Below are 14,669 nucleotides of genomic sequence, written 5' to 3'. Positions count from 1 at the left end.
GGGTTATTTTTCCTTAACAATTCCTATCCATATATATATATCATATAAAATAAATCATATATATATATATATATATATATCATATAAAAGTCAATAAAACAATAGTCATAATGAGGTTAGATTGTGGTGGTGAGTGAGAATCGCTCCATTGGCTCATATGTTTGAATGTTTGATCCCCAGTTAGTGGAGCTGTAGAGAAGGATTGGGATGTGTGGTCTTGTGGAAGTAGGTGTGGCCTTGTTGGAAGAGAGATGTCACTAGGAGTCAGCATTGAGGTTCCCAAAGCCCACTCCAGCCCCAGTGCTACCCAGCAAGCTAACTGCTGATGAAGCTGTAAAGCTCTAAGCTAGTACTCTAGTGCCATATTGTCTGCTTCCTTCCATGTTGATAATGGACTAGCTATCTGAAGCTGTGAGGAAGACCCCAATTAAACGCTTTCTTTTATCAGAGTTGCATTGATCATGGGGTCTCTTCACAGTAATAGAACAGTGACTAAGACAGCAATAGTATATCATTGTGCTCTTGATTTTGCATCTCCTTGTTAGTGTATAACTAACACCACTTTCTCCAAGATTCATGACTCATCTCAATGACTTGTTTGTGATAATTGCCCTATTCAAGGCTTTTGTCCATTGTTTTGATCAGAGTATTTACTTCCTGTTGATATTACTAAGTGATTTCTAAAAGTCTTCATATTTCTTGGATATTAACTGCTTCTCCAACATATGTAATTTGCCATTAATTCTCCTTCCATGGGCTGAGTCCCCATTCTGCTGTGTTCTCAGCTATGGAGAAGATTTGTAGATTGCTAGAATCCTACCTGTCTGTCTTGGCCTGCCTGTGCTTTTGAGGCCCTAGCTGTAGAAATCCTTGTCTAGACCAATATGATAAAGTGTTTGCCCTGTGTTCCTCTAGTCTAGTCATTTCGTTTCTCACACTTAAACAATTTGAATTGATTTTTTTAATCTCAATTTTTTTACATATGTAAAAAAATTTCCCATCATTTAGTACCACATAACTGTGTATAATCTGTACCTTTATGAATCGATTTTTCCATTTTCCCATACCTTCTAGATCTATGTGATAGTTATAATTATTTTAATATCTTTATTCATTGAATGATTATATAATTACTTGTTATGTTTTAGTTGATTATTCTTTCTCATTATGAGTTGCACTTTCTTTTTTTTACTTGATAATATTTGATAGACTGTTCATAATTTTTAATTTTATGTTTGGACACCAGCCATTTTACATTCTTATACAAATATATTTGGACTTTGTCCTGGTGTTAAGTTACTTGAACCTAAGTTAGTCCTTTCCAGTTTCCCTTTTAATTCATTTCTTTCATGTCCTTGAGGTTTTTCCTTCTTCATTTGATATTCAGTGTCTTGAGAGGCACTTATGTATTTTCCCTAGGGTTTCAGACATTTGAGTGCAAAGTGAACCCAGCCTCTATTATTATGTTTGTGTTGAAAGTAGAGTTTCTCTGACTGATTTTTAAATATTTAAATTTTAAACTTTTAAATATTTATTTCTTTATTGTGTACCAGTTTATTGGCTGTATGCATGTCTCTATATCACATGCATGGTGCCCACAGAGGACAGAATCTGATCCCCTGGGCCTGGAGTTGTAGTTACTAACCTCTATGCAGATGCTGGGACTTGAACTCACATCTTGCAGAAGATCAGCTAGTGCATATAACTGCTGAGCCATCTCTCCAGCCTTCTTGATTGCTTCTTTTTAAAGTTTTTCTTGTATTCTCCTTTCTTCTCATCTATTAACTTTGTAAACATTATCATTTTAAATTAGTCTCTAAATTTCTTCCCTTTGTTCTTACTGCTCCTCACCTTCTTTTGCTTCTTAGTCTTTCATCTAAAACTTTCTTCTTCTTCTTTTTCAAAGTAATATATGAGTATTTTGTAAACATGACAAAATGCAGTTTTTGCTGAAGGGAATAAGCTTTAATGATCACATCCCAATCTAGAGTGCAAGGCCATGTATACACAGTTATTTAATCCATCTGCCTTCAGTCATATTAAGATGATAAATCTCTGTCATAATTAAAATAGTATTCTACACAAAACTTATTTAATTTTCCTATTTCTCATATTCAACATTTTAGCTTATTTTTGGTTCCATATTATTTTTTCTTTCTCGTTCTGAGCATGCATTGTCTCTAGGTTTCCAATTTTTTAAAGCTCTTCATTCTACAGGTGTTTCTCCAGATAAAACACCATGGTATCATGTCATATATTGTAGCTGTGTTTGGGGGATTACGAGAATAGATTTCTGAGTAAAGCTTCCTTTGTTCTGGAAGAACAGTGACATGGTTTCCTGATCACACTCTTACCTCTTCATAAGTGAGTTGTGTGAGCAATTTAAAGACAGCAGCCAGCTTACGCAGAGGTCACCCTCTAGGCACTGTTCTCAGTGCTTAGCTACAGTGTCTTACCTGACTGATCCTCAGGTTCAGAGTGATGTAAAGTCTACAGAGAAAATGATTCAGAGCAATTAAGCCATGTGTCCACAGTCACAATGCACCTGAGTGACAGGGCTATCTAACGCTGTGATGAATGAGTTTTGGGTACTTTAATAGAGTAGTGAATATACTAAAGAAATATAATTCCTTTAATCTAAGTCTATGAAAAAGTTTCTCAACACACTAACAGCAGGTGACTGAAGCCCCAGTTTCCTGGTCTCATTACACTTTTTCCGTGTGTGTTAAGGCATTCAGTGTGACACACAACTCTTCCAGTGTGTTTTTGTTACTGAAATATACTTGGTTTCAAGGTTGATGTGAAATAGATAACCCATTATTATCTTTATTATTATTATCTTTACATGGCCTATTGTTTGGAATATTAGTTCAAATCTACTAAATGTATAAAAATCTTTCTCTTCTTTCTTCATTTGGGACAGATATTGTGGAAAATCCATCCCGCCTTCCCTTACCAGCAGTTCTTATTCAATAAAGTTGATATTCGTGTCTGACTCTGCTCTTGCCCATGAAGGATTTTCCGTAAATTATGAAGCAATTAATGCATCAGCAGGTAACATTTTCTCTATTGCATTTTCTCTATTGCAAAAGAGATCTAATATATAAAACACACAAATACTTACTTGGACTAGAGTATAAGACAGCATCCACCATATTAAAAATAGGGTAATTCTGTTAGCTGAACTGTGTGCCTTTTTAGGGATCCTGGGTCTTAATTTTTATATCATAGTTGGAAGAAGTTTGATACACAAAAAAAGTCATCACAGCCAGTGCCCCTACTTGCCAAGCATTACACAGCTTGGGGAATTTTTCTGGGCCGGGACATATTCCTCCTGAAAGTCTTTATTTCCATCATAAGTAAAAAGAATTTTTCTTACTCAAAATCCCTAGCCAGTTTTTCACTTATTTCTACTCTAGGAAGCTTGGTCACTATACTTTGACCCAGGCAAAAGTAGTTCTGCTTCTGTGTTTTGGAAGGCATGGCTTTAAAAATCCACAGTGCACGAGAAATATATACACTGATCACTGGTGGAACTTGCTCTAGCAGATGTCCCATTATCTATCCCATGCACATGTAGTGCTAAAGCCCTAGGATTTAAAGTATGGTGTGTTGTGCTGTGTAATTGACATTCTCACTGAGCCTTATTCAAGTGGTTAACAGCCAAAGACCAAAGTGGATGTCTCAGGAAATTACAGTGTGCACAATTTTCCATACTTCTATAGTTTCATCTCCCTCATATGTTTGGCCCCAAACCACACCAAATATTAGATTTAGAGTAAGTCAGTTGAACTCTGTGGGGTACAATTTTCTCATCTGTGTAATTAAGAGATTAGATTTGATGATCTTTGAAATGTTTTCTGGTTCTAATCTTCTATAAACATAATTTTAATTTGCTGCATGAATAAACTGGTTGTTTCTTAAATAACATGTAATTCAGGCAGTACCTTCTGGAAATATCATGGCAATCTCTGCAGTAGTATACAAAATAAAACATAGTTCTGTAGTGACTGAAATGATTGTGTTAACACTATACTAGCTTAGGAGGCAGTATGAAGGGAAGAGGCAGCTAGGAGCCATTAATACAGAATGAGGAGGATAAATTTTAAATTTAATGAGATAGTTCAGAAAGATAAGATTCAAATAAAACTCGTCAGAGCAATAGGACCAGTAGACAGGAAGAAAAACTGATACAGAGAATAGGGAATGGGGCATGCTCAACTCCCACATGTGCTTGGCAGGCATGACTGGATTCAATTCCTCCCAAACCCTTCTAATATAGAAGAGCAAAGAGAAGGGAGGAAACGTGGGGAGAAAGCCCCAAAGGCTCAACAAAAAGACCCTGAAGGAACAACTGCAAAGACTACCCCACTTCTAATCATGTGTGTTAGTCATGATTCCAGCCCCTGCTTGGTCTAGACAGAGCTGAAATCACAGACAAGGGAGAGCATTCTTTTCACCGCTTGACTGCTCACTATGTGTCTGCCATTTTTAGATGAACTCATAGGACTGGTTAACACAGTTCTGTCATTTGAAATAGCAATCAGATGATGAGACCCAGAAAGCCATATGGGTGGCTGAATTGCATGAGTTGTTGAAGCTGGCCTTGTAGTATGTCTCAGAGTACAGCTAGCTCAGGAGACTGGAATAGAGCTGGTGTCAGGCAATTGGCTAATGTTCCCAGAAGCTCGGGTGAAATGAGATGGGGACGGACTGGAAAGACAGAGTTGAGGACTCTCTTTTCAGCTAACATCTTCTGGATAATTTCTGGACAGGCAATCATTGGCCTGTAAGCTATTTTATTGTTCCAAAAGTTATTTCTGGAGTAATAATGATGGTTTAGACTGCTCAGACCCAGTTTCCTAGCACAGCCCATGGATGTTTCCTCGGACTCTGGCCTGCTTTCATTTAATAAGAGTCAAATTATCCTGCTTTGAATCCTGTTACACTTATAGCTGTAGTTTCTTCAGTAAGTCTATGATGTCAGCCCTTAAATATGTGTTTGGGAGTAAGGAGATTGGCTTCTTGTTCATACTCTGACTCCCTCCATAAGCATTCGGCGGCAGTTCTCATTCAAATGTTCCCAAGGAGATAGAGAAAACAAAAGACAAGCAAAAGAAAGATGTTGGGTAGACTCTCATAAGAACTCCTTACCACTGATTCTGACTTTCAACACTTACTAGCATTAAGTAGAAAATATCTGCATATTGAGATAATATAATTGGTATACTTACAATTTAAATTATAATCTGATATTCTATTAACAGCTACTACTTATCTACAGATTTAATATAGAACCAGTAAGAGAAAACTTTACAAGTATGATTGAGAGCAGAAATGTACCTAAAACTTTCAGATTAAATAATATCTAGATAGCATCTACTCTATTATTCTTCAAATTAATTCCTGATTCACTCATAACTGTATTCATTAAAAACATGGGCATGAAAAAGAAAAAACAGAGTAGCAATTATCAGAGGTACCATACAAAGTTAGGCATCTCTTCATGAAATCTGTCTAAAAATCTCAGTAAGCATGATTAAATTTTATTTTTATGAAGTGTCTAGAAAGTATAAAGTACAGCCTATTCCAATTAATCTTTGAATAGAGGCAATTATCAATCTAGAATATTGAATCTGTCGTCCCAAGAATAAATAGCTGGCTAGTTTAAGAGCCAAACTAAGCAAACAGGCTTCACTGTTCTGTTGATTTCTGTTGCTGGTCTTGTCTGGGCTACAACGGAACTATGATGAATGTTTCTTATGTTTTACAAAGAGAAGAGCTTCACAGTTATCCAGAGAAGTAGCTAGCATGGTCCAAAGCACAATCTTATGAGCAAATATACATATAAAAAGACAAATCCACTGGGGTTTCCCAGCCTCTCCTTCCCTCTTACACTGCAGTGCGAGTTCTCATCAGTCACCTTGGAGTGAGCCCAGAACTCCCTGGAAGGCATGAAGTTAGGAAGTGATAACCAACAGCGTCACAGGGGATTTATTTCAAAGAAACGGACAGAGAACATTCTGTTTCTATTCTTATATCTCAGTGTGGTAAGAGCAACGTTTCAGATTAGAATGGTCATTTTTAAAACATCTTCAGAAAGAAAAGATTATCTCAGATACCCTGGTTATAAGTCCAGGTACCATGGTTTAATTAGAAATCCTGATTGAAGTCTATGATATACTTTTACTGAACAATTCAAGCAGATCTAATTGAATTTTGTCTTTATTTAAAAACTGTTATAAAAGATAATGAAGAACTATCACACTCACAGTTGCAGGACCTATCTACTGCAGATTGAAACTAAAACCAGAGAGTCAGTCTACTGAGTACAGCTTGATACTGGCTTGGAACACTGTGGGCAGGTTTTAGGCCCCCCTTGCTTATATATGTCTGTCTCAGATTTCGGATATTACATGTTCAAATATTTTGTAAGGTTTTTTTTTTTTTAGCAAATCCATTAATCTCTAAAATTATTTCCTCTAGTAAATAATTTTTTTTAATGTTTGAGTGTACAAATAACCCATTGATTCTCTTCTGGTGTGTGTGTGTGTGTGTGTGTGTGTGTGTGCACGTGTGTGTGGCATGTGTGTGGTCGAACAACTCTTTCTCAGAGGTCACCTAAAACCATTAGAAAACACGGATATTTACATTATATTTACATTACAATTCATAACAGTAGCAAAATTACCATTGTGAAGTAGCAACAAACTAATTTTATGGCTGGGGGGTTACCACAACATGAGGGACTGTATTAAAGGGTCTTAGCGTCAGGAAGGTTGAGGAGCAGTGATGTAGAGAATCTGAGGTGATATGCATTCACTCAGAAACCAAGTCTTTTACATGATTTTGGAAACCACACCTCCCTGTACAATGGGTTCCTGTCCACAGTACTTATCTACCCTCTTCTTGTGCCTTAATCTCATGGAGCTGATATTGTCATGGCTTTGCGGGTTGAAGAACAACCAATGCTTCTCAGTTTCCCCTGTGGCCACCATTAATGCCATGGTGTAAAAGGTTTTATGAAAGTGCTTAATCAGGCTGAAAAACATGGTCATTTTTAGAAAAATGTAGTTTTGTGATTTTTTTTTGTATTAGTCTACAGAGTTTATTTTTGACAGTTTGTTTATTGTCTTTCGTTGGGTATCTATTAACCTTTGTTTGTATGTATCCCTGTGTGTGTGCACGTGTGAGTGAGTGTGTGTGTGTGTGTGTGTGAGTGTGTGTCTGGGATGCAAGTGTATTCTTGATCAGATTGTACACTCAGGTATTTTTCCTTCATTTTATGGTTAGTGGGCTTCTGTTTTCTATATAGAAAATGCTTGCTTGTCAAAATTGTGAGAACATCCATCTGTGTGTTTTCTAGAAGTTTTATAGTTTGAACTTTTAAGTCTAAAATCCATTTGATTTCCTAGTATGGTGGTCTAAGTTTCCAAGTCTGTTCATTTAGGAAAGTTATATTTAGCTGTTCCAAGCCATGTCTTAAACTCATCTCCCCCGACTCTACCTGACAACACATACTGAATTTCCTTGAGCACATTGCTGACATTTGTCCATATATAGTATGTGGGTGCTTCTGGAATCTCTACTCTATCTATCCCATGATGTCCATATTGGGCCTTATAGTAAAAGGACAGTCTCTTATATAATACTGGCTTCGGGAGGGAGATTTTTACAATGGCATTTGCATTTCAAAACATTTCTTCTAGTGATCTTAGATCCTTTACATTGCTGTACACATTTGGAAACTGCCTTTTGGTTTTTTATGATTTAAAAAAAAAATTGACTGTAATCCTATTGAATTCACAGGTCAATTTGGAATCTCAGGGCATCTCAAACTGTGTCTTACACTCTGTGAACATATTCTAACTTGATGTTTAGGCATACTTTCTCTATTTCTATGAGCTTTAAAGCTCTGAGTGTTAATTTTTACATTTTCACTAAGACCATCATGCACCTTGTGCTCTTGTATGCTGCTTTGTGCATTACATTGCTGTTTGACCAATGCATGCATCCTAACCTGATTTTCCAGATATTAATCACATATTATGTAGACTTTTAAAACTCAGTTATTAGTGCCAACAGTTTTTGGGTACATAATTTACATAAATGGTCCCAACTATGAATTGCTGTTTCACACTGTTCTTCCTTTCTCCTTCTTTCTTATTGCAGTGAGTAGGACTGGACATATTCTCATTCTTCATTTTGTCAAGAAAGCATTTAATCTTCTATTCCTTAAGAACAATGATTAGATTTCATAGATTTTTGTTTTAATCCTGTTTATTGAGAGTCTTCAACAAGGATGGATGTTGATTTTTCCAAATAATTTAATCAGGAGATTTTTTTTTTAACACAGTTAATATGAATGGTTATTTTGGTTGATTTTCCCACATCAAACAATCCGATACTCCCAGTGTGAGCATTGCTTGCTATAGTACCATCTTCACATTCTCTGGAACAGTATGTTAAAGCTTTATGTCAGGTGTTTTATCTGTATTTATGAGACAGGTTTATCTGTAATGGTTTTGTTGCAAGTTTGTCTTGTTTCAGCGTAACAATAATATTTGGTCTTATTAAATCAGCTAGATAGAATTTTTTTCTGTTTTTATTTCCTAAGTCTGGATAGTTATTTTCTTAATTTGCTTGACTATCACCAGAGGTTATTAGAATACATTGTTTTCTTTATAGAAAGTTTTGAATGACAGATTGAATTTCTTTGACTGATTGCGGCCATGGAAGGTGTTATTATTTTCTTTTGAGTTAACTGTGGCTGATGGTAGCTGGGAACAAATTTGTAAAGTTTATTTGCACTGTTCTTTTACTGGCTGGAGATTCTATAGTGATTCTTCCTCCTTCACTCTTAAAATAACAATTCATACTCTTGTTCATTTGAGCACTTGTGCTAAAAGTCTATCCATTTTAATTTTTAAACAATGGGAGTATTTTTTAATATCCTTCTCTATTTCTGTTGCATTTTACTTGATTTCAGTTCTCACCTGTGTTTTTTTCTAACTGTATTTCTGTTTGTTTGTTAGTTTGTTTAATTTGTTTCCCATGAGAACTTATTCAAGAGGGAAGGGCATGCAGCTAGTCTTACCTTCTACTATAGAGTGTTGGTCCTCTGTATTCTATTGCATGAGGATTTTCTCAGAGTCCAAGTGCCACTTAGGGAAGAGCAGACACACATAGCTGGGGGCCAGGGTATGCCCACCAAGCCAGATTCAAATAGCTGTCCTCACAGCAGATGGCCCTCAGGTCCTGTTTACTTTTCTTTTTGTAGTTTATTGGGGTGACTATTTCTAATGTATCCTCGTAAATTTTATACAGTAGTATTCATGACGGAGAATGAAACATTTAAGATAAGCCTCTTCCTTCTCCATTATTGTCCCTCTCATCTCTACCATCCTTTCTTTCTTTCTTTTACTTTCATTCACTTCCTCCTTTTTTGCCTTCCCTTTGAGTGAACAAGGACTGTGAGCTTCCTCAATACAGTAAAGCTTTGTTTTATAAAGTAAACTCAAATATTTGATGACTATTTGTTACTCCAAGGGACACATGGAGATAGTAGAGCCTGTTACACTTTATATGTGTCTTTATGTTTCCAATACCAATGATGATTGAATTGTGGATGAATATATGGCAGCGGTTGAGGAAATGTAACTGCACAGTCTCACTTGCAATAAAACATATATAATAGCTCATTCTCTATAGCCTTTAGTTGGGGATTCTGCTACTCCACGGCCCCAGATTTAGGTCATTATTGGATGAAATTTGAAGCTAGATGTATATCACAGTTAAGCCAGACTCATCTCAGATTGTAAGGGCATAAGGGAGTGTTGGGTTGGTTATTGAACAGAGTCTGAAGAGACTGAATAGGCAAAGTTTAAACAAACGGGAGCAGTGAGTGTTTAACTAAGATGCAGCATTCCAGGTAGACTGCTAATCATCTCATGTGAATAGTTAAACTTACTCTTCATAATTATACTTCTCTTAGGCCTATTCTGTTTCAAATAGTATATTGGGGGATTATCGCTATATATGTATGGTGAGGCAGCTACTTTAGTTGCATCAAACAATTTGCAAGGTCAGTAACTGTCTCCATCATAGAAAAGAGGGAACTGATATCGGAAGATGGCATGGCTTGCTCAAGTATCCTGTCGATACTCAAGACAGGCTTTCATAGAAAAAGCTCTCTTCAGCTGTGGGTGTGCATGGCCACACCTAGCTCTGGCCTCCCATTCCTCCCTCCTGCATGACCTGGTCACTTCTCATGAATGCATATGTTAATAAAAAAAGTTATGAAGAGATATACAGAAATGAATTATTTCTAAGTTTCCTGGTATCTGTGTAGATTAACCTAATTATAATGTTTATGGTAATTTACATGAATTAGAAAAATTGTAACACTTTTAGGATCCAAACTGTTATTCTGTCAAAATACATGTAACTATGTCTTTCTCATTGTTAAAATTTTAGCAGTTGATTGCCTAGGAAATTTTAAAAACATTGTTTCAAAATGAAATCAATCTTTGAATATTAAAAATTACTCCTGAAATTCAAGTACAAGGATACAAATTATTGCATTGTATATTACTAGACACATGTAAATGTCTAATGCTTCCCATTTTTCTCTCTGTTTCTTTTCACAGTGTGTTTACATGACTATACAGATGTTTCTGGGAGGCTCTCTTCCCCGAGCTTCCCTAATAATTACCCCCATAACCAGAACTGCATCTATAGGATCACTGTGGGGCTCAACCGACAGATTGCATTGCATTTCACAGACTTTGCCTTGGAGGACTATTTTGGGCCGAAGTGTGTAGATTTTGTGGAAATCAGGTGTGTGCTTTTATCTCATTATAACCTTTATTTTGATTTAAAAATCTTCTCAGAAAAGATTTATGGAAACATGGAATGTTTTGTAAAATTACCTTTAAATTTGTCATTTTAAGCATAATATAGAAGAAAAAGAGAAATTGTATAAGATTTGATGGTTAAATTTTACGTCTTGATTTAAATTATGTTTATATGCTTGTATGTGAATATGGCTGTGTGCATGTAAGTGCAGTGCCTGTGGAGGCAGGAAGAAGATGTTCGATCCTCTATAGTTACATGTGGTTGTGAATATGAGAAATTGAACTTGGCTCTTTCATAAGAGCATTAAGTAATCTTAACTGCTGAACTATCTTTCCAACCTCTGATAGTTACAACAAAGTCTTGTATTAGGAATATTTTACAGTAATTGTCAGAGCTTCCTTAGGCACAGGAAGTGCTGCTCCAAGCTCACTATTGTTGACATTCAAGTTTCATTTCTGTTGCTGTGATTAAAATATCTTGACAAAAAGAAACTTAGGGGAAGCGGGCTTTCTGAGCACACAGTTTCAGGTTACAGTCTGTCAGAGCAGGTGAGCAAGGTGCCAGGCTCTACATGAGTCACGTCACACCCTCAGTCAAGAGCAAAAAGAAAGAAATTTGTGTATGCTTCTTGTTAGATCATCCAGGCTGTCCTCAAACTCAGAGATATCCTCCTGACTCAGCCTACTGAGTGCAGTAATATAGGTGTGAATTTTCATGCCCAACTTAATATTCTTAATTTATAGCATCTAAACATGTGGCTTTTCTTTGAGTTTGTTAATATAGTGTATTACATTGACAGATTTCAGTATATTGAATCATCCCTGCATTCCTGAGATAAAGCCTACTCAATCATGATGGATGATTGTTTTGATGTGTTCTTGGATTTGGTTTTTCGAGAATTTTATTGAGTATTTTTGCATCGATATTCATAAGGGACATTGGTCTGAAGTTCTCTTTCTTTGTTAGGTCTTTGTGTGGTTTAGGTATGAGCATATTTGTGGCTTCATAGAATGAATTGGGTAGTGTTTCTTCTGTTTCTATTTTGTGGAATAGTTTGAAGAGAATTGGTATTAGGTCTTTCTTGAAGGACTGATACAATTCTGCACTAAACCATCTGGTTCTGGCCTTTTTTTGGTGGGGAGAATTTTAATGACTGTTTCTATTTCTTTCGGGGTTATGGGACTGTTTAGATGGTTTATCTGCTCCTAATTTAACTTTGGTACGTGGTATCTGTCTAGAAAATTGGCCATTTCATCCAGATTTTCCAGTTTTGTTGAGTATAGGCTTTTGTAGTAGGATCTGATGATTTTTTTCATTTCCTCAGTTTCTGTTGTTATGTCTTCCTTTTCAGTTCTGATTTTATTAATTTGGATACTGTCTCCGTGCCCTCTGGTTAGTGTGGCTAAGGGTTTATCTATCTTGTTGATTTTCTCAAAGAACCAGCTCCTGGTTTTCTTGATACTTTGTATAGTTCTTTTTGTTTCTACTTGGTTAATTTCAGCCCTGAGTTTGATTATTTCCTGCGGTCTACTCCTCTTGGGTGTATTTGCTTCTTTTTGTTCTAGAGCTTTCAGGTGTGCTGTCAAGTTGCTAGTGTATGCTCTCTCTAGTTTCTTTTTGTAGGCACTTAGAGCTATGAGTTTTTCTCTTAGTACTGCTTTCATGGAGCCCCACAAGTTTTGGTATAAAGAACCTTCATTTTCATTAAACTCTAGAAAGTCTTTAATTTTTTTATTTCTCCCTTGACCAAGTTATCATTGAGTAGAGCACTGTTCAGTTTCCATGTGTATGTGGGCTTTCCATTGTTTTTGTCATTATTAAAGACCAGCCTTAGTCCGTGGTGATCTGATTAGTATGCAAGGGGTTATTTCAATCTTTTTGTATCCGTTGAGGCCTGTTTTGTGACCAATTATATGGTCTATTTTGGAGACGGTACCATGAGGTGCTGAGAAAAAAGGTATATTCTTTTGTTTTAGGATGAAATGTTCTATAGATATCTGTTAAATCCATTTGGTTATAACTTCTGTTAGTTTCACTGTGTCTTTTTTAGTTTCTGTTTACATGATTTGTACATTGCTGAGAGTGGGGTGTTGAAGTCCCTCACTATTATTGTGTGAGGTGCAATGTGTGCTTTGAGCTTTAGTAAAGTTTCTTTTATGAATGTGGGTGCCCTTGCACTTGGAGCATAGATGTTCAGAATTGAAAGTTCATCTTGATAGATTTTTTCCTTTGAGGAAGTATGAAATGTCCTTCTTTATCTTTTTTGGTAACTTTTGGTTAAAAGTCGATTTTATTCCATATTAGAATGGCGGATGCTCACTGCTAACCATTGTACTGATCATGGGGTTCTCAATGGAGGAGTTAGAGAGAAATCTGAAGGAGCTGAAGGGGTTTACGGGCCCCATAAGGAGAGCAACAATATCAACCAATCAGAGCTCCCAGGGTCTAAACCACCAGTCTGGGAGCACATAGATTGAGACCCATGGCTCCAACTGTATATGTAGGGGAGGATGGCCTTGTCAGGCATAGGTGGGAGAGGAAGTCCTTGGTTCATCGAAGGCTGGGTGCTCTAGTGTGGGAGAATTTGAGGGTGAGGCGGTGGGAGTGGGTGGGTGGTGGAAGCATATCCTCATAGAAGCAGGAGGAGGGGGATGGGATGGGATGGGGGTTTTTGGGTGGGGAGGAAATAGGGAAAGGGGATAACTTCTGAAATGTAAATAAAATACCCAATAAAAAATAAACACTTGGCTTTACCATTCAATAAATCATCCCTTTAAAAGATACCTTTCGATTTAAAATCCCCAAAACTTCTGAGAATAATTATTTCTACAGTTGTCTAAAACATAACAAATATGTCATACTACATTTGATGATTTCAAAAATCACTAAAAATATAAGATTTCTCTCTAAAATATTGATTTATATTGTCAATAACTATAGTTTCTATATTCTGTATCCTCTGATCTACTTGCAAGATGACTTAAGAAGGCGAATCTCAGATACATGCTCTCTGTAGATGGCATAAACATGCCAAACAAGCCATAAATAATAGGTTTTTTGTTTTGTTTTTTGTTGTTTTTTTTCTAAAGACATTCAAATCCTAGTCAGTAAAGAACTAAGACCTGAGAACTTTAAATTGTCTATTTTAAGTAGTGTCCAGGTGATGCCAGCTGAGGCAATGACCTGCTTGTCTGTATCCCTGTGCTTTAGACATGTGTGTCTATTGTACTCTGTCGTCAAATCATAACCCAGTTCATTTTTATGTCTGTTCCTGTCACAGAGATGGAGGCTTCGAAACTTCACCACTCATTGGGATTTACTGTGGCTCAGTTTTACCTCCTAGAATCATCTCCCACAGTAACAAGCTATGGCTAAGGTTTCAGAGTGATACCGCACTGACAGCTAGGGGTTTCTCAGCTTACTGGGATGCATCATCAACAGGTAAGTAGCAAAGACTTTCACATTTTACTGGAGAAGCTAAGCTGATCAGTTTCTTCATTTGTCATGTTATGTCGCCACCTGTCAATTTTTCTAGTTATCCCTTGTCATTCCTCACCCTTTATAATAAGCCCCAACATCATGGGTATCTCTGGATTCATAGCAGCATATATTTTAAAAGGAGAGGGAAGTTCTAGTTCCCCAGGAGACTTCAAGTTACTCATCTTGACTAGAAGAAGGAAAGCACATCAATGTGAAGCAGAGCTTTAGGTAACTTCCTGCTTTGTGATGCTTTAAGGTGGAGCACAGTTTGGGAGGTGAGGGTAAGCCTCTATGATCCCAGCAACAGGAAGCAGAGACAGGAGGATTCCAAG

At 36.7% G+C, this 14,669-nt stretch overlaps 1 protein-coding gene across 1 annotated transcript in view; it reads left to right on the top strand.

The window, feature by feature from the left end:
- Cubn (cubilin) overlaps positions 1 to 14,669 on the top strand; it is a 206,479-nt gene that overhangs the window by 44,138 nt on the left and 147,672 nt on the right. The window contains exons 22-24 of the mRNA XM_034510433.2: positions 2,924 to 3,054; positions 10,650 to 10,839; positions 14,138 to 14,298. Coding sequence (XP_034366324.1) covers positions 2,924 to 3,054; positions 10,650 to 10,839; positions 14,138 to 14,298 — 482 coding nt within the window. The remainder of the gene's footprint in view (positions 1 to 2,923; positions 3,055 to 10,649; positions 10,840 to 14,137; positions 14,299 to 14,669) is intronic.

The sequence above is a fragment of the Arvicanthis niloticus genome, chromosome 8 (assembly GCF_011762505.2).
Source record: "Arvicanthis niloticus isolate mArvNil1 chromosome 8, mArvNil1.pat.X, whole genome shotgun sequence".
NCBI classification, from domain to species: Eukaryota; Metazoa; Chordata; class Mammalia; order Rodentia; family Muridae; genus Arvicanthis; species Arvicanthis niloticus.
The sequence above is the reverse complement of the archived record's forward strand: the minus strand, read 5'-3'. Positions and strand labels throughout refer to the sequence as shown.